Source organism: Aquarana catesbeiana, linkage group LG02 (assembly GCF_042186555.1).
Source record: "Aquarana catesbeiana isolate 2022-GZ linkage group LG02, ASM4218655v1, whole genome shotgun sequence".
NCBI classification, from domain to species: domain Eukaryota; kingdom Metazoa; phylum Chordata; class Amphibia; order Anura; family Ranidae; genus Aquarana; species Aquarana catesbeiana.
In genome coordinates, this window is record NC_133325.1 from 656,774,961 (window position 1) to 656,800,554 (window position 25,594).

Below are 25,594 nucleotides of genomic sequence, written 5' to 3' on the forward strand. Positions count from 1 at the left end.
ATGTCCGCAGTCTCTGGTCATCTCCTGCAGTATGTCCGCAGTCTCAGACCCTCTCCTGCAGTATGTTTGCAGTCTCTGACCCTCTCTTGTAGTATATCTGCACTCTCTGACCCTCTCGTGTAGTATGTGTCTTAATGTGCCGCTTTACTTGCTCACTTATTTGGGATTGCTCCACTGCTCAGTCAGTGGTAATGATGTGCAACCAATGTAGCAACCAATCAGTGAACAATAGTGTTCTGCTGTAATCTCTAGCAACCAATCAGTAAGTGGTAATGATGTGCTGTAACCCCTAGCAACCAATCAGTGAGCACTAATAATGTGCATTAACCTCTAGCAACTAATCGGCAAGCAGAAATTATGTGTTGTAACCTCTAGCAACAAACCAGTGAGCGGTAAGGATAGGCTGGATTGGCAACCAATTGCAATCGCTGCGAGATCTGCTGCAGTAAACTGATTTTGAGTTTACCTGCTATTTTTTGTATGTCTCAGAATGGAGGGTGGGAGGCAAGAAAATGTTTGTCCAGGGCCCAATCAATATTAAAGATGGCCCTGACAATGGTATTAAACAAAACTCATAGAAAGTAACAGAAAAAAATAAATCCCGATATTCTCTGCTTTCCTGTTTATTCTTTTTCAGTTTTTATCCTATTTCCCATAATATACATTTATTAAAGTGTCATTAAACCCTATTTTTTTCTTTGTGCCTTTATAAATTACATCCTATACTTGTGGTCAGAAGATTTCCATCGTGCATCTGTTATTTTTTTTTTTTTTTAATACTGGCTGATCCTGCTGTTTCCATGCACTATTCTATTGTCAGTGGCAACGCTATAGCAGCCTATCCTCTCAGTGTACATGCTGTGCCAGTTGCCCGTTAGGAAGCTGTTCACTTCCTTATTTCTCCTCTTGACACTATCCTGTGTGAATTTTTTCGGGCTTGTATGTTGGCTCCATCTGTTTGAATGACATCAGCTCCCTCGCCCCTATGATCCCCTGCATGTGAAACCAGGGGCTGTCAATCAGCAAAAACTCTGGCATTGCAAAAATGATAATCATTCTTTAATACCATTACAGTTGTTATTCAAGAAATATTTTTTTGTAATCCTTTTTTTTAACACATGTGATCTCCAACAGCACAAATCTGCTCTGTGTGGCCATGGGAAAAGAAAGTAAATAATCTTCAGGTTGTGTCAGAGATTTCCTGCTTTCTCTGCCCAAGATCTCACAGTGCAGTGCAGAACGAATGCAATATGTCTCAGCAGGAAATAGCAGAGCAAAAATGTATTTTGCAAAAATATAGCAATGCCATTTGTAAGCCATTGCTTCTATTGTTGTGTTACAATAAAAGGTGAAAAATATGAAATAGTTTAAATGGGTATAATAACATTCTAAGATATATACTGTGATGCCGAGCCTGATTAGAGTGACCTCTGCAGATTACAATGTGTAACGCTACCCCCATAAGGACCGTGGATTTTCAGCTTTCCCCTTACAAATACACACACAGCCAGGCAACAAGGATTTCATAACTTTCTCACAGGCTCAATAAATAGTCCAGGGGATTTTTGTTCTGTTTTTGTTTATTTAGGGGATACATTTGGATATGGAATGGGGAGGCATGGGATGTACAAAAATGTGAGAAATTGAACAAATGTGCTAATGTCTTTGACTGCTAGTTACAGTACTAACTCCAAAGGTGCTGTCCACCCATGGGATTGATAGCACAGCTAAAATAACAATGAAGAATTCCAGGTGAAAAATGCAGGCGCTGCTCCTTACAAGAATGCTAAAGTACCTGGCTGTTTCTGTCCCAAACTGGAGATATAGAGTAGCTTCTCACTGCTTTGCGCTGGCACTAAGCTGTCCCTTGGTCATAGACAAGCAAAATATTTCACCTTGCTGTCCTCTCTATGCACGCTTGGGGTAGGATGATGAGAAAGTTACTCACTCAGGCTCTTTTTGGTGAATCCTGCAGCCCAAGGCGCTGCTGTACTGGCTTTCTGCTACAGAGGCCGAATCTTGTCTGTCAGGATGGCAGGATGGTTTCAGCTAAGCCTAGCTGAAACCATCAAAGGGGGTGAGGCTTTAAGCTGCACCTTCTCTCTTCCATCCGCTCTCTAATTCTCCTGTCCTTCTTTCTGCCTAGGGGCAGAGCTCCCAGCACGGGGTCTCCTCCAGGCCACTGGTTCCTGGACTCTGCTTTCCCGCTACCAGGCTCCTGAACATTTATGACCTGTTTCCCCACCTTCTGGGCCTCGCCTCCCCAGGAATTGGTGGAAACTCTATAAATATTCAAGCTTTAGCCTCTGTTCCTCCACCCAGGGGGAGGCGACAGATGCTCAACCTTTGTAGCTCTGCACAGCTACACACAAACTTACAATAGCACCAGCTCCTCTACCTACAGGCTAAACTAAATTGACCTACTCTTAGTAACACTGAGGTTGCTACAAATGCATTTGGTGGTTATATTCACTATGCCAGTATAAAGAGCCATAACCTAGCATAGTGAAGAGAGTGATTGTTAATAGCACATGTACACCCTAAGTATGTTCTGAAGATATCCAGCTGTCTCAATCTCTGCTGTACTTTTCTGATGATGGAAGTATAATTTCCTGTTGTCTAAATTCTGGCAAACATATGCTGTGCAGTAATAGATCATGATGTGATGTTCTTGAAAGGTATTACCGTATATACTCGAGTATAAGTCGTTCCGAGTATAAGTCGAGGCCCCTAATTTACCACAAAAAACTGGGAAAAATTTATTGACCCGAGTATAAGACGAGGGTGAGAAATGCAGAGGGTCAATAATGCCCATCTGCAGCTGCATGTCTCCCTGTGTCCTGTGCAGCCCACCTGTACCCTGTACATGTGTCCTGTACATGTGTGTCCTGTACATGTGTGTCCTGTACATGTGTGTCCTGTGTTCCTGTGTCCCTGTGTCCTGTGTGCATGTGTCCTGTGTGCATGTGCAGCCTACCTGTGTCCTGTGTAGCCTCCCTGTGGCGATCTCCATCTTCCCTGTGGCAATCTCCTTCCTCCCTGTGGCGATCTCCATCCTCAGACGGCGGCCGGCGTGTGATGATACTGTTTGGCGGCCATTCCACAGTTCAAAAGCCGCGCCTCCTCCTCGTCTGTGATAGGCTGACCGCTGACTGCCTATCACGGACATTCTCTCATTTTCATACCATGGACGAGGATGAGAGAATGTCCGTGATAGGCTGTACACTGACAGCTGTTCAGCCTATCACAGAAGAGCAGGAGGTGCGGCTTTTGAAAGCTGGAATAGCCTCCGAGCATTATCATCACACGCCGGCCACCGTCTGCCTGCATGACACGCTGATCATGCAGACAGACGGCGGTGTAAGTCAAAGGGAAACTTTCAGCCCAAAAAAAAGGGCTGAAAAATTAGACTTATACTCGAGTATATACGGTATATGTTCCCTTCCATTGATTGAAATATTGGAATGCACTTCAACAGTCCACAGTATACTGCATGTGCATTTCATGTTTTCATGTTTTTTTTTACCTCTACATAGGAGGACAGAGAGTATGTTGGATTTGCCACTCTTCCCAACCAGGTGCATAGAAAGTATGTGAAGAAAGGCTTTGAATTCACTCTCATGGTTGCAGGTAAGTAGGTAAAACCTCCTGTCACCTCTAGAAGGTACTAAATCATGGTGAGCGAATTTTCCCTCTGTTTGGCAATGTTTTGGTAGAGGCCTCATTGAAAATGTTGCAAGTATACAATGTAGCTTAAATTGAATTATACTGTATATTATATAACTATTTTGCCAAACATCATTACAGTTGTGCAGCTCTACATGATATAACAGGATTCATAAGGATGCAATGTTTGAAATGTAATACAAAAGTATTTACAAAAAGTTTACAGTATAGTGTGCAGTACTCTCAAAAGCCTCGTACACACAGTTTGATTGTTTGACGACCGAGCGTCTGATTTTTGTCAAAAGGGCGTGTGCAGGATTTTGTCTAGCATACTAACTATCCGCAAATTGTTGTTTGACAAACACGAACGTAGTGACGTACTATGAGAGTATAAAGAGGATGTTAATTTCTCAAGCACCGCCCTTTGGGCCCCTTCTGCTAATTTCATGTTAGTAAAAGTTTGGTGAGCGTTGATTCGCGATTTTCAGATCCTACAAAACAAATGCCTTTCAAAATACGTTTGGCATAACTACATGCAAAGCAGCTTCATTATTATCCCATTAAAGAAGATGAGAATTTTGATATTTCATCAATTGCCGCATCACAAATGTTAATTCTAGATTATGAACAGTAGTTTAGAAGACCGAACTCTTCCCAGTCGTTCCTTGATTCCGAGCATGCGTGTTTGTACTTTTGACTTTTGTGTGACGGATTTGTGTACTGACCATCCGAAAATCAGATGTTGAGTTTACATCAGACAAAAGTTTTATAGCCTGCACATCCAGCTTTTGTCTGATGTAAAAGTCAAATCATCTGTCGAATGCATCGTACTAACGATCCGAAAATCCGCAGACAGCTCGTCTTCATACATTTCCCTTCTGATTTTCGTATTGTGTGTACGAGCCTTTAGAGTGTGCAAAAATTCAAATATATATATATATATATATATATATATATATATATATATATATATATATACAGTCAGGTCCATAAATATTGGGACATCAACACAATTCTAATCTTTTTGGCTATATACACCACCACAAAGGATTTGAAATTAAACGAACCAGATGTGCTTTAACTGCAGACTTTCAGCTTTAATTTGAGAGTATTTACATCCAAATCAGGTGAACGGTGTAGGAATTACAACTGTTTGTATATGTGCCTCCCACTTTTTAAGGGACCAAAAGTTATGGGACAGATCAACAATCATCCATCAAACTTTCACTTTTTAATACTTGGTTGCAAATCCTTTGCAGTCAATTACAGCCTGAAGTCTGGAACGCATAGACACCACCAGACACTGGGTTTCATCCCTGGTGATGCTCTGCCAGGCCTCTACTGCAACTGTCTTCAGTTCCTGCTTGTTCTTGGGGCATTTTCCCTTCAGTTTTGTCTTCAGCAAGTAAAATGCATGCTCAATCGGATTCAGGGCAGGTGATTGACTTGGCCATTGCATAACATTCCACTTCTTTCCCTTAAAAAACTCTTTGCTTGCTTTCGCAGTATGCTTCGGGTCATTGTCCATCTGCTCTGTGAAGCGCCGTCCAATGAGTTCTGAAGCATTTGGCTGAATATGAGCAGATAATATTGCCCGAAACACTTCAGAATTCATCCTGCTGCTTTTGTCAGCAGTCACATCATCAATAAATACAAGAGAACCAGTTCCATTGGCAGCCATACATGCCCACTCCATGACACTACCATCACCATGCTTCACTGAAGAGGTGGTATGCTTTGGATCATGAGCAGTTTCTTTCCTTCTCCATACTCTTCTCTTCCCATCAATCTGGTACAAGTTGACCTTGGTCTCATCTGTCCAAAGGATGTTGTTCCAGAACTGTGAAGGCTTTTTTAGATGTTGTTTGGCAAACTCTAATCTGGCCTTCCTGTTTTTGAGGCTCACCAATGGTTTACATCTTGTGGTGAACCCTCTGTATTCACTCTGGTGAAGTCTTCTCTTGATTGTTGACTTTGATACACATACACCTACCTCCTGGAGAGTGTTCTTGATCTGGCCAACTGTTGTGAAGGGTGTTTTCTTCACCAGGGAAAGAATTATTTGGTCATCCACCACAGTTGTTTTGCGTGGTCTTCCAGGTCTTTTGGTGTTGCTGAGCTCACCGATGCGTTCTTTCTTTTTAAAGATGTTCCAAACAGTTGATTTGGCCACACCTAATGTTTTTGCTATCTCTCTGATGGGTTTGTTTTGTTTTTTCAGCCTAATGATGGCTTGTTTCACTGATAGTGACAGCTCTTCGGGTCTCATATTGAGAGTTGACAGCAACAGATTCCAAATGCAAATAGCACACTTGAAATGAACTCTGGACCTTTTATCTGCTCCTTGTAAATGGGATAATGAGGTAATAACACACACCTGGCCATGGAACAGCTGAGCAGCCAATTGTCCCATTATTTTTGGTCCCTTAAAAAGTGGGAGGCACATATACAAACTGATTTGGATGTAAATACCCTCAAATTAAAGCTGAAAGTCTGTAGTTAAAGCACATCTCGTTTCATTTCAAATCCATTGTGGTGGTGTATAGAGCCAAAAAGATTAGAATTGTGTCGACCTGACTTATGGACCTGACTATATATATATACTGTTATATATATCTCTGATATATAACAGATATATATATATATCTGTTTTGGGAAAGGTGCTTTAGCTAGTGGTTGTCCTAGGATGGAGCAGAATAACCTGTGGGCTGTATTGTATTTATTTTTAAAAAAACTTGTGGTCTATCAATTCATGTCTCCATCTCTGTCACCTTACGTGTCTCTGCCATCTTATACAAGCTGATAGCTGTAGTAATTCCATTGGAAAAGACTTTAAAAACTTTAAGGGATCTGCCCACAATAATTATCTCAGGATTCACTGGGAGGTGTTAATCTCTTTAACAATTAGCCATGGTAAGAAAAGGAACAGAATATGAATGGTTATACCTCTGGAGATAATTAAATGTCCAAATAATTTATATTTATCATAGTAATAGGTGGAATAATGCATCCAGTAGACTACCAGACCTGAGCCATAAGCCATTTAGAGCAATCTGTGATGAAGCTTCAAGATACTAAGTTTCTAATTATTTTTTGTTTGACAGGAGAAACTGGTCTGGGAAAGTCAACTCTCATAAACAGCCTTTTCCTGACTGATCTCTATCGGGGCCGTCTGCTAGCAAGCCCAGAAGGTATTATAATGAAACAATAGCTACAGTGTTAAAGTCCTATTCAGACCAGGTTCACATTAGTTTTGGTTGGGAAGGCATGCAAAATTCACATTTTTTTCGACATGCACAGAATCGCACTGCTCGTTAGCAGACACACGGCGGTGCCAAGAATTCTTAATGGCACCCTTACACATCTACTGTTTTCGCACACCAAAATGCATGTTGCCGCAGCACCATGTATTTCAGTGCGGTGCGATGTTGGAAAAGGGTCAGGCACTTTTTTTTTTTTTGTTTCTTGTTGGTGGGGCAGCCTATTGAAATGAATGGTCTACCCTACATGCGACACACAACAGCGACAATGCTCAAATGCCCATGCACTTTGTTACACGCACAAGTGTGAACCAAGCCTTAATGTGCTTAATTTGCTAAATTGTTTCATATTTATATGTGCCTACACAAAGTATAGGTTAAACAGCCATCAGCAGCATTATAACAATGCATATTTATATTTATGCATGCATAAGTAGGGTATACTTTAATGCACATTCATCCTAACTACATGATCATCATTTTTCTTATTTTTCCTAACACTGTTGCCTTGTTGCTGAAAATCTGATATGTAAGGTAGAGTAACCCATAACAACTATAGGCAATTACTACTCCTCCTAAAAACTCTAACCAGTGCTCAGCTGTAAACTGATAGAAGTCACAAGACTGCTGTATATTACTGATGAGAAAGGGTATTTAGCAGTTTATAATTACTAAAATAATTGCATTTCCATGTTCTGTGTATTGTGGGAGACCAGATATAGTGAATGCAGGGTCCTGGGTTTAGTAACACTTTAAGGGAAACCTTTGAGAGAGAGATATTTCGACATCGCCGATCTCCTTAATATGTTACCTGGGTATCTCTTTCTTCAATACCAGCAGCAAGTGAAGTCATAGTGAAGTCAGAACTCCTGATCTACCAACTTGTTCCAGATCAATGATTCAGACAGTATTAAAACATCTGGATCAGCATGATAGCCAGAAGAAGAGGTCAGCAATGGCAGCCTTGTTCACAGCACAGATCTACTTTAATATTCTTCATTGTTCTCACACAATGCAGTGTATTCTTTTTTCTGTGATCTGAATTCACACTAGTAATATCATTCTATCATCTCTTGGTAAAAAGTGACCTTTTATCATTTAACATAAATAGCCTTGTTCAACAAAGTGATATTTGGCTTGTAAAAACAAAATGTCCAGTCCTGTTTTTTTTGGGGGTTTTTTTTTGCTAGAAGTGGGCTTTACCTTCCATCTTACAATGCAACACACTGTAGCCCATGAATAGCACCTCATTGCACCAACACATTTATCATATATTATTGCAAATATATAGTGTGATCAGGCCCCAAGAAAGACCTCATCATAACTTTCTCCTAACTATATTCAATTCACAAACATAAATGACAACAATACAATTATGAAACAAGCATTTCCTTTTTCTAAGTATCTTTAAAATATTTTGGTGGTCTAAACTTTACTCTTTGATAATATCTCAAAAAACATTATCAAAGAAAAGTGAAATTTCAGAGAAGTCTAGCCAAGTCAATTTTTTCACTTGATTATAAATATACCGCTAAGCTACAGTAGACTAATAGAAGGCTTCATCCTCTTTATTCACAGAGCGAGTAACACAGACTGTGGAGATTGTAAAGCAGACGGTGGACATTCAGGAGAAGGGTGTTCGATTACGGCTGACAGTTGTGGACACACCAGGTTTTGGAGATGCTATAAATAATGAGGAATGGTGTGTTTATTAATACACATTGGATATATTGTTGAAAGGCTGCTGCTGTTATGGCTGATATTACTGGTCAGATGGAGCTGGACACATATCTGAGCCCTTCTTGCTTTACAGGAACCTTACATACTAATCATGTAGTTACACTATACAAAACCAACGTAAACATAACACTATCATCAAAAAACTGTAAAACTAGTAATCACAGTATAATATATGAGAATGGTTGCTTCACCTAAATCTGTAGAAACAGCATGATAACATACATTATATTACCAAAAGTATTGGTACGCAAGCCTGTACACGCACATGAACTTTAATGGCATTCCAGTCCTAAACTGTAGGGTTCAATATTACGTTAGCCCACCCTTTGCAGCTATAGCAGCTTCAACTCTTCTGGGAAGGCTGTCCACAAGGTTTAGGAGTGTTTCTATGGGAATGTGTTTCACCATTCTTCCAGAAATGCATTTGTGAGGTCAGTGGCTGATGTGGACAAGAAGGCCTGGCTCGCAGTCTCCGTTCTAATTCTTCCCAAAGGTGTTCTATCGGGTTGAGGTCAGGACTCTGTGCAGGCCAGTTAAGTTCCTCCACCCCTCATTTATGTCTTTATGGACCTTGCTTTGTGCACTGGTGCTCATGTTGCACCATACTGTGCACTGTAGTATGCTGCATTTTAAAAATACATTTTTCGGCCGGGTTTTTCCTCTCCTTGTGTGAGCTAGCATCTCATTCTAAATGAATGAACTGCCTTTATGAATTAACTGCAACAAACAGTAATGTGCAAAATACACCATGTTGAAATGTGTGCAATAATGCACACCTGGCTGTTCCATTGCAGTGCATTATTGCACACATTTCAACATGGTGTTCACTCCCCCAACCACTCTGTTAAGGTGCAAGATATAAAGGCCTGTGAAGTTATAAGTTACTTTAACTGAAGCTTACAGAGAGCTAAGGACTCTTTCCCCACTCTGATATGACAGTAAAAAAGAAAGAAGGACGGCGCCCTCTAAGTGCAGCATGTATGTTAAAAATATTTATTACAATAGATAAAAACACTCACATTTGAGTTGCTAAAAACCAGCATGTAAAGTAGTTTCATCCGCATGCTCTCGGGGGATGTGGGTGTCACGGGCCAGTGGAGGGGTTCCTGGGATGTGAGTCCAGTAACCTGGGTCCTGGTAGCTGTTCCAGTGGTGCCGAGGGTCCTCAGAGCCTCCGGGCAGCCAGGATGTCGGTCATGGATCCTCCGTGGAGCGCCGTGCTGACCTGCGTCTTCACTTCCGGGAGCGGGGTGAGGCGGGCAGTGCTTCACGTTCGGAGCATGCGTGCTCCTTCGTCAGGCCGCCCGGAGGTTCTGAGGACCCTCGGCACCACTGGAACAGCTACCAGGACCCAGGTTACTGGACTCACATCCCAGGAACCCCTCCACTGGCCCGTGACACCCACATCCCCCGAGAGCACGCGGATGAAACTACTTTACATGCTGGTTTTTAGCAACTCAAATGTGAGTGTTTTTATCTATTGTAATAAATATTTTTAACATACATGCTGCACTTAGAGGGCGCCGTCCTTCTTTCTTTTTTATTTGTTCCAGAGCTTCTTCTAGCTTTTATAGACTGGCTGCCTTCCATTTATTCAGCATCATTTTATCCTTACATGGACTAATACCCGAACTTGTTGTGAAACATTAACTACCACCATCAAGTTCCCCCTCTCAGGAACCCCCAACCCACCCCCTTCCTCCCACCATTTTTAGTTATATGTACTCGGCTACCTCCATTGTGCGCCATATTAACCCCTTGATATGACAGTAATGAGGGTATGAGAGGAAAGGGAATGAGTCACATGCTCAAACATACCTAGAAATACCAAGTAGAGATGGGCCGAACAGCCTCCGGTTCGGTTCGCGCCAGAACACTGGGACATTGCAAAAGTTTAGACCCGAACTTCGAACCCTATTAATCACTTGCCGGCTGGCTCATGCCGATATAGGGTGGCAGAGTGGCACCACTGCGCAAATCGCCATACCCATATGGTGGCTCCTTTAAGAGCCATAGCAGGCACACGCATGGCCACTGCTCAACGGGGGACCCGATGCGCGTGGCCGGCGGGCACGATCGCCGCCGGCCACCCATGATCGTGGGCATGAGAGCCAGAACGGGGATTTGTGTGTGCAAACACACAAATCCCTGTTCTGACAGGGGAGCAGAGACAGATCGTCTGTTCCTACTAAGTAGGAACAGCGATCTGGCTCCTCCTCTAGTCAGTCCCATCCCCTCACAGTTAGAAACACACCTAGGGAACACACTTAACCCCTTGATCGCCCCCTAGTGTTAACCCCTTCCCTACCAGTGACTTTTATACAGTAATCAGTGCATTTTTATAGCACTGATCGCTGTATAAATGTCAATGGTTCCAAAAAAGTGTCAAAAGTGTCCGATCTGTCTGCCGCAATGTCACAGTCCCGTTTCAAATCGCAGATCACCGCCATTACTAGTAAAAAAAATAACAAAATTGCCATAAAAAAGCAATAAATCTATCCCCTAGTTTGTAGACGCTATAACTTTTGCGCTGTCAGAACTATTGGGGTTAAATAGAATTCATTTCTAAGGCCTCTGTACATCATTATATATATAAATATTTTCATGAGCATCTTAGAAGCCATTTTGTGTTCATCTGTAAAAGGGTGAATGTAAGTTCATTTGCTGATGAATATTATCTTTTACAAAAGATTTTTTTTTTTACGAACTGCATTACACATTCTACCAGGTCATAAATTTTGAAAGTCTCAGACACAAAAACAAGATAATACTGACCATGGTACCTGTGGCTGTTTATCAGGAGACTGGTGACTCATGTCTCAAGGGAAGAATGAACAGAGAGGATGATTTTTTTCCCTTTATTATCATTACTGAGAAAAAAAAGGCTTATTTATAAAGTTGCCTTATGAAACAAATATTATTCATAGCAAATAATTATACTAGCAATAATTTCTATTGCATTATCATTCCATTATATTGGAGCATTTATGTGCTTATTTAAATGAACAATTTCATATATTTTGGTTTTTGTATTTTTATAATTTTTTTCATAATATTCATTATCTAATGTTGGATATTACTCATTGACATATGTTAGTATATGTATATTAATATGAGTATAGCATGTTTGAAATACAATGAATATTAGTGAAATTATACATATGAATAGCTAGTATTCTTTTTGTAACAATTGCCTCATTCTGAAGGTATTTAGAGCAAGAGTTAATTGCCTTATCCAAACATTCTTAGAACTATATATCTGAGAATCAGACAGAGAGTCTGGCAAATGTGTCATAAAACAGACTATCCTTATCATATTTATGATTTTCTTTTAAGCTTAAGTTAAAGGTTATTTGGAGTGATATATTGACAAGTAACATTCCAAAATAATTTTTAATACAACACTGCCACCTGTTGGTAACTATGTCAAAAGTCCAATATGGCCCCCAGACAGTGGTGCCATGTTTACGTAGTAAACAGCACGTCATTTGACGTAATTAATTACGAGAAAAGCAAATACACACCCACTTTTTGGGGGGATAAAGGTTGTATACACATGGGAGGATTGGAGGAACAAGAGAATGAGAGAAGGACGGAAAGATCATAGAGGGAAAGGTGTTCATTGGAAAACAGCTGACACATCTCAGACAAAAAGAGTTTAAGATTTCTGGTAAAAAATAGATTCTATTTAGGTAAAATTTTTGAACATATGCTTAGCTGGGCCATTTTAATCCTTGTAGCAAACTTGAAATTGAGATAATTTTAACTGCAGTATAAGTTGTTTATTTTCCAAGTAAAGAGAATAATACACATATTGGTATGCTCTTATAAGGCTATTTTCAAAGTCTATTAAATGGCTTAGTTATGATGTATGTTTAAAGATAAAATTCATTAGAATTTAGCTTTACCTTAAACAGAAGTCTTGGTTAAATTACCACATATACATACATGGTATAACATTTTGTCCATGTGTTTTTAAAGAGTAACCTGAGCTTGCAAGGTCTGTTATCTGAGAGAGAGCGGTCACGTGTTCAAATTAACACCTTGTTTTTTTTCACAGTCTGTTGAACCATTGAGAAGCTATTTACAAAATAGTTAAAAGTGTGGATACATTGGTATTTTTGTAACAAAAGCTTGTGGTTATTTCCTCATCATCTATATTACCCATATTAGTGATATTTGGATTCATATTCTTTGTTTATCACCACTTATATTTTGATATGATTTTTGCACTGAATTTTTAGTAAATAAATAAATATATTTTTGCACATCTTTTTGTATTCCTTTCGTCTTCAAATTAGCACGAAAAATGAATTTGAGTTATTTATTGATTTGTGGAAATAAGTAGGAATCTCCTAAAATATAGATCCTTGCTTATTAGCATAAATATAGAACTGTTTGATATTTCAGTATAAACATTCTGACAGTGCAAACCAATCAATATACGCTTATTGCAATTTTTTTAACCAAAAATATGTAGAAGAATACATATTGGTCTAAACTGATGAAGAAATTTGTTTTTTGTTTTTTAATTTGGGGATATTTATTAAAGCAAAAAGTAAAAAATATTGTTTTTTTTCAAATTTGACACTCTTTTTTGTTTATAGCACAGAAAATAAAAACCACAGAGATGAGCAAATACCACCAAAAGAAAGCTTTATTTGTGGGAAAAAAAAGGACGTCAATTTTATTTGGGTACAACATCACACGAATGCACAATTGTTAGTTAAAGCAATGCAGTTCTGTATCGCAAAAAATGGAAGGGGGTGCCCAATTTGAAGGATTATATGCAAATTATTGGCCATATGGGGGAAATGTATCAATGCAATTTTTTTTTTTTTAAAAGATCAATTTTACAGGAGCAGTAATTTTAATGATTCTTAAAGTAAAACAATACCACATCTATACTGTGTATAGAACCTGCTGTAGCAAAACTGACATTTCTAAAGAAAAAAAAATGACATTTAAATTGCCGGCAATGGGGGCGCATGCGCAGACTGCTCCAAGATGGCCGCTTAAGCCCGGAGCTCCGCACTGCCCTAACCACCCGGCGCATGTAGCGGGGGATCCGGGACCCCAGGAGCCACGAGACCCACCTTGTTTGCGGGCGGAATTGCTGGGGCATTAGCTCATGTCGGCCCGTATGTCCAGGAGAGACCTGGAGCCGCTCTTCAGAGCCTCGGCGGAGCGGGCCGAATCCAAGATGGCGGACGCCATGCTGCCTATTTCACAGGGCGCTGAGGAGAACCCAGGAGACAAGCTATCATATGCCGCAGTGACTCGCTCTCACCCTCCTGGGACCCCAGTGAGTACCCTCAAGCCTATGGCACCCACCACAGCATTTACAGAACCCCTTACTGAACAGTTAAGGAAGGAGCTTCAGCACTCGCCCCTGGGGCCTTCATCTCCTAACATTGTGACAGAGCCTGCACTGACAGACATCTCCTCACACACTACTCTCCGCTCCGGACCTCTTCTCACAATTGTTAGCCCTTTTAGACAGAGGCCTGGCTCAAACTGCAGCTAAAATCACGGGAGATATCAGGGAAGACTTCCAAGTATTGGGCTCCAGGATGGAAGCTATTGAAGACAAACTTGACCAAACCATTTCTAAAACTAGACAGAACTCTGCCCACATCCAGGTGTTACGGGATCAACTGGACGTTGCTCTCTCGCGTATTGATGATCTTGAAAATAGATCCAGAAGGGAGAATTTTAGGATTAGGGGGCTCCCAGAATCGATAACGGACACCATCTCAGTAGTTCAGGAATTTCTCAAGCAAATTATCCCTGACATTCCTTCACATAAGTTGGAGATAGATCGAGCTCACAGAACGTTGGGACCCCCGAGGAAAGATGGCCTGCCTAGGGATATTGTGGTTAAACTTCACTACTTTTCGATTAAGGAAGAAGTGATGAAAAAGTGCAGATATCAACAGCCTCTTACGTGCAGAGGTCATACCATACAAGATACAAGTATTCGCAGACATATCACCTACCACAATACAAAAAAGGAGGTCGCTGAAACCCCTACTCACTATTTTATCTCAACGTGAAATCAAATATAAATGGGTTTTCCCCTTTGCACTGAAGTTTGACTACAAGGGCAAGACACATTCCTTCCGCAGTTTACCAGAAGGTGAACGGATACTTCTAGATCTTCGCCTCATTTCACAAGAGTCAGCAATGGACCTTACCAACTCTTCCAGGGGTTCTTCCAAACGCCCCTCTCCAGCGAGTCCCCTACAGCCTGTTTGGGACAAACCTAAATACAAACGCACCAAAGAAGCCAGACCTCCATGATACCACGAGTCAAGGATTTTTTCTTGCTGTTAACTTTTTGATGGGACTCTCTCCTCAGTAGTCAATCTGAGCTCCGAGAGACTCTGGGGTAGATATACCCTTGTGAACTCCACTAGCCCCTGTGAATATCCACTAGCCCCCCAAGATTTTTTCTAAGAAAAAAAGGGGGGAAAGAAGGGGGAGGGGAGGGGGGAAAGAAGGGGGAGGGGGGGGGAAGAAAAGGAAAGAGAAAAAAAAAAAAAAAGGAATTTTTTTTTCTGTAACAGTGTTTTGTTTTTTGTTTTGTTTTTGGGACGGGGAAGGAAGGGAAAGGAGGAATAATTTTTTCACACTGCGAGATAAACTTTTTTGCTGGTTTTAAGTGCCTCCCCCCCCCTCCCCCATTCCTATCTTTACTTATGAGTTAATTGCTTCTGGTATCTGTACCCTTAGCGGCCTATAGAGGCCCTTCTAGTAGGAGTTAATTATATGGTTATAAGGTTGATGTAGGCCCTCATGGTTATTGGTCAGGGTTTAATGTTATTCCTATGTTTAACACTTGGCTTCCTAACGGGTTTTAGGCATTGATTCATCTATGTTATTGGCCGTCGAGGTCTAACCCATAACAATATTTGTAGAAGTACTTTTTATGTGGATTCGATACTGTTTCCCCGGGATGGGTACCTGAGGTGCTCGCCCCCCCCCCCCGGATTTTCTAATTTCTCCGGGCGGGGGGAAGGGATTACCAGGTAGTGCCTCAAATCAGAATGATTCTGTTATATAGTAGCGTTGTCCATTTAAAGATGCGCCGAGGTTAGGGCAGTTACGCCTCGCCTCCCCCTACCCCACGGATTGGGTCATTCCTTCTCCCTGGGCTAGGAGTCCACCCTGTACGTGTCGTCTTCTTCAATGAGTGGTGTTCACCTTCACCGCTCTTTCAAGCCCCTCGGGGGCTTGCATCACCCCCACTTCCCTTCCCTTACTTCTCCTTTCAGTCTTACCTTTCTAACAATTCTTCTCTTCACAGTTGGCCGTCTACCAGTTGATGTCCATTTTCCACGCAAGAAGCGACGGATTCCCCCTCCTGCTCTGGCCTCAGTTCCCCACAGCTACTTAGATCAGGTAAGCGTCGGTGGATTTGTGGTTCGTCCACCCCCTCTGCTCCATGGCTGTTGCTGAATCATCGTCTTCCCTGTTGAGGGTTGCAACTCATAATTCTCAAGGGCTAAATTCACCTTCCAAAAGAAGGAAGGTTCTAGACTATATGAAATCCCGCAAAATTGACGTTCTGTTTCTCCAAGAAACACACTTCCCAATCCGGTACAAACCCAATTTCCTTCATGCCCAGTTCCCCTTGTTTTATTTAGCTAACGTGGAAGATAAAACCAGAGGGGTGGCTATCCTCATCTCAAAGACTTGCAGGTTCACATTACAGCAGGTGCTGCGGGACCCAGAGGGGAGGTATATCCTGGTGAAGGAATCTATAGAGGGTAGACTGTTTTTCCTAGTATCCTATTACGCCCCGAATGCAGGTCAACTTAAATTTTTTAGTAACATGTTTAAGACGCTGGATCCCCTACTGAAAGGCTCCACAATCTTAGGCGGAGATTCTAATGTCGCCTTTGACCAGGGCCTAGACAGATCCAAACCTCCCCGTGCCCAAACCATCCGCCCAACCAGGAATAGTTCAAAGATAGCTAAATTGTTATACTCACAGGGTCGCACAGACATTTGGAGGGATTTATATCCAACCAAAAAAGATTATACACATTTCTCCCACGCACACCAATCTTACGCCCGACTGAATCATCTGTTATTCTCAAATAGCTTAATCCCGACGGCCCAAAAAGCACAGATCACAGACACGGTGTGGTCTGATCACTCCTTGTTGAGTGTTATAATAAACAACCAAGCCCTACAAACCAAACCTGCTTTCTGGAGACTAAAAGAAATCTCCGACCCAATTAGGAAAGTAGAAATTGAAAGGGCCATTTCTGACTACTTTCAGCAAAACGACACTGCAGATGTTTCAGCTGAAACTTTATGGGCGGCTCATAAGGCGACCATACGAGGGAAAATAATTCAAATAACCTCCCAAATTAAAAGAGAACACAGGGTCGACATAGACAATCTTGAAAAGACCTTTCAAAAACTTTGTTCGGAGCACAAGAGAGATCCAGCTCGGGTGCCCGTGTCCAGTCTGGATGCGGCACGCCGTGAGCTGAATTTGGCTCTCACAGTCAAGGCAAACAAACGCATCTTATGGCAAGGTGCGAAATACTACTACCAAAAGGATAGAGCTGGATCTATCTTGGCCTCCCGACTTACGCCACGCACTCACTCTTACACCTTCCCTAGAATTAAAATAGCAGGTCAACCTCACACGACGAATCCTCTGAAAATCATGAAAGCCTTCCATGGTTTCTACGTGGACCTTTATAGCGAACATAAGTCGAATAGGCCTTCTGATGTAATCCAATTCCTAGATAATCTACAGACTCCCACGCTGACGGCGGACCACAGGGATAGATTAGAAGCCCCAGTATCTACTGAGGAAGTCCTAGCAGTAATAAAAAACTTAAAGAGGCGTTCGGCCCCGGGTCCAGATGGTTTCTCAATACCATATTATAAAACATTTGCGAATACTATAGCACCGTACCTGGCCAAATTTATAAACTCTAAATTCAAGGGAAACCCCCAGGACCAGCAGATGAACGCTGCATTCATAACGGTCATCCCAAAACCGGACAAGGACCCAGGTGAGGTTTCTAACTATAGACCCATATCATTGATCAATAATGATCTTAAAAAAATGACTAAAATCATGGCTGATCGCCTGGCGTCCTTTATTGGGTCTTATATTGATAAGGACCAAGTCGGGTTTATTACTGGATGGCAGGGTCCTGATCAAATCAGAAGAACAGTAGATGTGGTCTCTATCCTGCAATCCGGCTGGGATGGCGGCTGTGATCAAAAGGGTATGCTGCTGTCGCTAGACCTACAAAAGGCTTTTGACGCTGTTTCTTGGTCCTACCTGTTTTCCACTCTAGAGAGGTGGGGCTTTGGCCCCCGATTCACTGGGCTACTTAAATCACTATATTCTAACCCCGAAGCTAAGATTAAATTACAGGGACAACTATCAGAACCTATTAAAATAGCGAGAGGGACCCGCCAGGGTTGCCCGCTATCGCCACTTATATTTGCGATGGTAATTGAATCTCCTCCCGAGACTCTTATATATATTTCGCTCGCTTCCGATCGCTATAAGAAAGGACCATCTTATGGCGTTCCTAAACAAAGTTGTCAAATTTATCTGGGGTAAATCCGGTCATCGACTTGCGAGACAATCCTTATACAGCCTGAGAAATAAGGGGGGATTGGGCCTCCCTAAACTTTTTGGTACTACCAAGCCGCTATATTAGCGCAGCTATCTATAGTCTATTCTAAATCAGCCAGAGCTGATTGGGTAGAAATGGAGAGGCAGGCAGTCCCATCCCTCACTATAGATTTCCTCCTCTGGTGCCCTCCAAAGTCTAGGCCTCCAGTCCTATCTCCTTCATTGTCACAGTCACTGAGGATTTGGGACACTCTTAGGAATTCTCCTTCTTTGGTGTCACAAAGCAAGCCCTTAGCCCACATATTCCGCAACCCGGATTTCCATCCGGGCATGGATATCAAAGCATTTCAGTGGTGGCTAGATAGGGGAATGTACCGGATCGGGAACTATTTTACCTCCACTGGGCCAATTTCTCTCACCCATTGCATTAAACATTTGGAACTACCTAATTCAGAGAGGTTCAGATTTTTCCAACTGTCACACTTTCTTCATTCCATTTGGGAATCGAAACCTGAACCACCTCAATTCACCCCGTATGAACTATGGTGTGGGCAGCTTGTGGAGCAGAGGGGGGGGATCTCCATAATCTACTCCTCGCTTGCAACGAGCAGTCGGAAATCAACATTCATGCTGGAGTGGGAGAAGGATACACAGGAATCATGGGATCTGGAACTTTGGCACAAAAATTTTTTCAGATCCTTTAAGGGTATACTCAATATCACATTGATTGAAGCTAGCCTGAAGGTTATCACCAGATGGTACCTGACCCCTTCCAGGCTTTCCCTTATGTATCCTACGGTTTCTCCTCTATGCTTCCGCGGATGTCATATGAAGGGCACCATGATGCACATTTGGTGGGACTGTCCCAAAATCAGAAGCTTCTGGAACACAATTTTTTACATCATATCTAAAGTCACAGCCATGACCGTTCCCAAGTCTCCCCTGACGGCTCTACTCAATCACCTAATACCAGGAACACCGAAATACTCGCAAAAACTAATATTTTTTATTCTGCTTGGAGCTAAACTCACCTTAGCCAAAGCTTGGAAGCTTCCTACGGTCTCTATTATAGCGGCTAAACGCAAAATTTCATGGATAATGGCTCAAGAGAAGATGGTGAGCTCCATACTAGACACCTCAGCACAGTTTGAGAAGACTTGGGAACCTTGGTCCAAATACATAGGCGTAGGGGCTTCCTCAAATTCACACTTATAGTACTATTTAAACCCAGGAACTGACTGGTGGTCGGCCAACTCTTGTTGTTAATTCTTTTTGCTCTCTCTTTCTCTCACTTTCTTCTCCTCACCCCCCCCCCCCTCTATTTTCTTTCTTTCCCTATTCCCTTACATGATAACCCGGGTTATGACCCAGTGTTTCAATGTCCTGTAAAAGGACACCGGTAAAGTTGACTTCGGGACATACTCCTGCTGTTTCACATTTCTTCTAGTTGCGTTATATTCATTGTTTACCTGCGGGATCACTCCTAGAGTGATCTATTCAGTCAGTTTTGATTGTTCAAACATTTAGACAGTCCCCAATGGAAGCTTAGGGGGTTTCCTCAAATCTTTAGCTGACTCAAGGTCCCTAGAAGCCAGATATCTCTCTCCTCTCCGGCACAGTGTGATCCCTTGTGGGGTGCAGGTAGAGGAGATGGTGTGATAGGATAAGAAAGGTACATGGGTCTGAGACGGCACAGTATCCGTTATTATCTGCTCCTTAGGACGTTAAGTGTTTTTATGATGACTGTCACTCTATTGATTAAGTTATTGATATGTAGAATTATCTGAATGTATAATTTCTTTGCGTATTACTTGACATGATGGATGTAATGACATTTCCTGTTATCCTTTGAAAAACACAATAAAAAATACTTTAAAGTAAATTGCCGGCAATACAATACCATTGCCGAACATAGAAAAATGTAAAAAAAAAATAGTGTGGGGTCCCCCCCAAAATTCATACCTTATCTGAGCATACAGCCTGGCAGGCTAGGAAAGGGGGGGACAAGCTAGCTCGCCCCTCCTGAACCATATCAGGCCACATGCCCTCAACATGCCCCCCCCACCCCAAAATACCTTGTCCCCATGTTGATGTGGACAAGGGCCTCTTCCCGACAACCCTGGGCCCCCAGTTCTCGCCCCCCCCCCCCATGTAAATGAGTTTTTGACAATCCAGGAGTATTTTCTTTGCTTTTGGCTGCTAAAGAAAGGTGAATATGTGCTGTTGAGGAGGAAGGCAATAAAGCAAACGCTGCTTTGCTCTATGTGGAAAAGCATGTTTTTTTTTTAAAGTTCAGGAGAAATATAAAGTTAATTATGATATACTGTATTTGGTAATCATGTAAGAAATTTGTCTCAAAACAAACTTTTTGATTTTATAAAAAAAATGCTTGTGTCATCTGTAAGACAAATTAAGAATAAACTGTTATCTTTGGTAGTAAAAAGTTATTGCCTTGTCGTCAAGTTCTTAGCTGCCTCCTGTGGATAGTGAACGAAGTGCATGCAGTATATGGTATGCACGTATGAGTGTAAGTGCAGCCTGCACTAAGGATGGGGAAAAACTTTGAGTTCTCTCATATTTTTGTTTTATTGAGTGATATGCTTCTAATATGAAATGATATGCTCCTTCTGTGGAGAGGAATACTTCTATGGAGTGATATGTCCCTTCTATAGAGTGATATGCTTCTTGGATGGAGTAATATGCTCCATCTATGATGTTATATACTCCTTTTATGGAGGAGCATGCTCCTTTTATGGAGGGGCATGCTCCTTTTATGGAGGGGCATGCTCCTTTTATGGAGGGGCATGCTCCTTCTATGGAGTGGTATGCTCCTTCTATGGAGTGATATGCTGCTTCTATGAAGTGATATGCTCCTTGTATAGAGTGATATGCTCTTTCTATGGAGTGGTATGCTTTTCTATATAACATCATAGAATGAACATTTTACTCCATATGCTCCTATATGGAGTAATATGCTCCATCTATTCTTCAATGCAGTGGTATGGTCCATCTATGATGTGATATGTTCCATTTGTAGAATTATATACTCCTTCCGTGAAGTGGTAAGCTCCATCTCTGCAGTAATATGGTTCCCAAACTTCCTTCTTTAAAAATTTGATTTGTATTGAAAGTTATAAAAACAATGGGTTGTTTCTCTGAAACCTGCATGTTTGTTACTGTTTGTCTAATCAAAAAGCATTAATAACAGGTTATAAAGCTTTTTTTTATTTTTTATTTGTTTAGCTGGAAGCCTGTTGCTGATTATATTGACCAACAATTTGAGCAATACTTTAGAGATGAGAGTGGACTAAATCGCAAGAATCTCCAGGATACACGAGTACATTGTTGTTTATATTTTCTGTCTCCACTTGGACATGGGTACATACAGTATATCTTTACTTATTACTAATATACATTTTTTTAAGTGTAGCTCTGGACACATGTTTGCTTTTAGAGATGTATCAGTTATGCAATGTAGCAATTTTTTTTGCTGACCTAATACTCAAATTATTATTACTTTTAGGCACGTATTTTTCTGGGAAATTTTTAGGCACTTTTTTTGGATGAATTATATTTTTCTATATCTTGTATTATCAGTGTTTTATTAGCACAATAGAATTTTTTGGGACCTTTAATTTAGGGGTTATGATATGGTTAGGTTTAGGGGTTAGCATAAAGTGAACCTGTGCTTGGCCTATGTAGGACAAAGTAACAAGTTCAATTAACTTACCTTTGATCCAGCAACACAAACTTACCTTAGGAGGATGGGGAATAGTCATGTGCCCCACTCATACCCAAAAGTACCAGGTATGCCTCTTTGCTGGCGGTTCCTGAACAGAGTCTCAGGGGAGTAGAGGGAGGGACAGAAGTAATCAAACTCTCAGCTCAGGAATCCTGATCAGACCAACCCAATCAACAACCACTCCACTCACTACAGTGGAGCCGAAAACATAATTTACCCAGCAGCCTAGCTAGGAGGGTGCTACATAATCATTGCTTATAGCAATAATTCAGTTGATCCAGCTTTTGCATATCTGTATGAACTTGTATTGCAAATTACCCTTTGATCAATCTGCATGTGTTCACATTGCAGACATTCGTAATAAAGATTATTATTGTATTTTTGCAGTTTGCGACCTCTAGATGTAGAGTTTCTACGAGCACTACAGGACCGGGTGAACATTGTGCCAATTTTGGGAAAGGCGGACACTCTGACACCTAAAGAACTTATTCAGAAAAAACAAAGGGTAAGAAAGTGTACACACACATACATACACTGATCAGCCATAACTTTATGACCACCCACCTAATATTGAGTAGGTCTCCTTTTTGTCACATAGCCCCTTTTGCCACCAAAACAGCCCTGACCCATTGAGGCATGAGCGCCACTTGGCCTCTGAAGGTATGCTGTGGTATCTGACACCAAGCCATCAGTAGAGATCCTTTAAGCTCTGTAAGTTGCGAGGTGGGGTCTCCATGGATTGGGATTGCTTTTCCAGCACATCCCACAGATGCTTGATTGGTTTGGAGAATTTGGAGGCCAAGTAAACACCTCAAACTCTTTGTTTTGTTCCTCAAACTATTCTTGAACCATTTTTGCAGTGTGGCAGGGCACAATATCCTGCTGAGAGAGACCACTGCCATCAGGGAATACTATTTCCATGAAGGGGTTACATGGCCAACAACAATGTTTAGGTAGGTGGTACAAGTCAAGTAACATCCACATGAATAGCAGGACCCAAGGTTTTCTGCCAACTTGCCTTCTTCCTATACTGCATCCTGGTGTCATTACTTCCCCAGGTAAGCAACATGCACACACCTGGCAATCACCTGGATATCATGTAAAAGAAAACATGATTTATCAAAGCAGGTCACCATCTTCCATTGCTCCATGGTTGTGATTCTCATGTCCCCATTGTTGGCTCTTTTGGCTGCGGACAGGGGTCAGCATGGGCACCCTGACCAGTCTATGTAGCCCCATGCACAAAGAACTGTGATACCACTTTTTTCTGCTTTCAACACATCAACTTCATGGACAACATGTTTACTTACTACTTAATATGTTCCTATTGTAAAAAGATAATCAATGTTATTGAATTTACCTGTTAGTGGTCATAAAGTTTTGCTTGATCGGTGAAACTGTATGTATATATATATATATATATATATATATATATATATATATATATATACGGTATATATAATACAATATTGTACATATACACAGGAGAGTACTGAGAACATTTGGCTTGGGGCGAACACAACCCATAAGCCTTATTAAAGTAAGCATGGATTTCTGTAGGCTAAATAATGTTTAGCTCCAGTGCTAACAAAAGAACACTTTTGGCTCCCTGTGTTCTGTTTCCTGCATTGATGATAAGACATCACATCACCAGTGCTCAGTGGGGTCTGACTGCATGGCATTTAATTCTCATTATCTTAGCTAACACCACAGGATTATCATTCTCTGCATGTGTTTAACAAGAAATCAGTTAATGGAATTACTATCACTTATTTATAAAGAGCATTTTCCACAATGCTGTACATCAAGGTTACAAGAAACACCAAATATGATAAAACAACTGAGATACAGATGAAGTAGAGTCAGAAACTGAGAACATGAGCACACCAGATGATCATCATATAATTTTTGCTGATTTATGTAGTTTTTGGCAACGATTGGGCTAAATTCAGACACTCCCAGCTAGTCATGACGCAGGTAAATGCCACGCGTCAACAAAAGCAGAACTCCGGAACATCCCCTCCTTCATTGATCAATGCAGTACATGCTGAGCACTACCCCCTCAAGACCGACCCTCTAACATGCTCAAGGGAAGAATATTTATACACATCTTAATAATAGATGTATGTGTGTGTATGTGTGTATATACTGTATATTATAAACAGGGCTCTTTTCCGGTGGGAACATGGGGAATGCAGTTCCGGCACCTCCAGCACTAAATGTATATAATGCCAAGTGGTGCTGGGGTGTACTGGAGAGTCTATCGATGCTGGCTACTGGGGCATCTACTGTTGCTGGTGGGGGCCTATTGTAGCTGGGAGGAAATTTGTTGGCAGTTGTACATTTTTGAAAAATATATGAACACCCGCGCCTATGGAGAGATTCTGACAAAGGGAACTGAAGCCTCTACCAATAAATCTACCAAAGGCGGAAAAAGAAAAAAATGGAAGATAGGAGGATAGAAGTAGCGCTGTTCTAGTGTGGAGTATTTTGAACCCCTGGCTAGTAAAGGGTGAATTCCTGGTGGAATAATTGTGCAGATATTGCAAATAAATGTGCAAATGTACAGATAATCTGAGTGATTGTGACAACAACCTGGTGTGATACTACTAAAATGCAAATTGGTGAACAATCCAACCTTTGATAAATATATATTCCTCCTGTGCAAAAAACAACAGTAGTAAAAGCAACTAACTGCTGTGATAATGATATATGATTTATTATCACAGCAGTTAGTTGCTTTTAGTACTGTGTTTTTTTGCACAGGAGGAATATATATTTATCAAAGGTTGGATTGTTCACCAATTTGCATTTTAGTAGTATCACATCAGGTTGTTATCACAATCACTCAGATTATTTGTACATTTGCACATTTATTTGCAATACCTGCACAGTTATTCCACCAGGAATTCACCCTTTACTAGCCAGGGGTTCAAAATACTCCACACTAGAAAAGCGCCACTTCCATCCTCCTATCTTCCAGGCGTACATTGTTGCTGGGGGAATCTATTGTTGCTGGGGCTGGGGTTCTTTTGTTGCTGCCGGTAGGGGACCTATTTTACTGCCTTTCATTAACAAATTCCATACAAACTACTTAGCACCAAAAATAACACTTGGTGCTGTACTCTCTAAAAGGGTGGTACTGGGAGATGGGTAGGGGGTGGAACCAAGGGATGGTGTTCGGAGGTGGGTAGGTTAACGGAGATAAGGGGGGTGACTTAAAAGAGGTTTATTACCTGCACCTATTCATATATACAGTATATATATTGCTGGAACCATGTCCTGTGGTCTTATGAGACCAAGATAAACTTATTTGGTTCAGATGGTGCCAAGCGTGTGTGGCGGCAACCAGGTGAGGAGTACAAAGACAAGTATGTCTTGCCTACAGTCAATCATGGTGGTGGGAGTGTCATGGTCTGGGGCTGCATGAGTGCTGCTGACACTGGAGAGCTACAGTTCATTGAGGGAACCATGAATGTCAATATGTACTGTGACATACTGAAGCAGAGCATGTTCCCATCCCTTCTAAGACTGGGCCGCAGGGCAGTATTCTAACATGATAACAAC

At 41.4% G+C, this 25,594-nt stretch overlaps 1 protein-coding gene across 2 annotated transcripts in view; it reads left to right on the forward strand.

The window, feature by feature from the left end:
- Positions 1 to 25,594, forward strand: part of LOC141128918 (septin-4-like) — a 149,075-nt gene that overhangs the window by 96,439 nt on the left and 27,042 nt on the right. For both annotated transcript variants that reach the window (XM_073616570.1, XM_073616571.1), the window contains 5 exons: positions 3,537 to 3,630; positions 6,771 to 6,857; positions 8,505 to 8,628; positions 21,529 to 21,663; positions 22,415 to 22,532. In XM_073616570.1, coding sequence (XP_073472671.1) covers positions 3,537 to 3,630; positions 6,771 to 6,857; positions 8,505 to 8,628; positions 21,529 to 21,663; positions 22,415 to 22,532 — 558 coding nt within the window. The remainder of the gene's footprint in view (positions 1 to 3,536; positions 3,631 to 6,770; positions 6,858 to 8,504; positions 8,629 to 21,528; positions 21,664 to 22,414; positions 22,533 to 25,594) is intronic.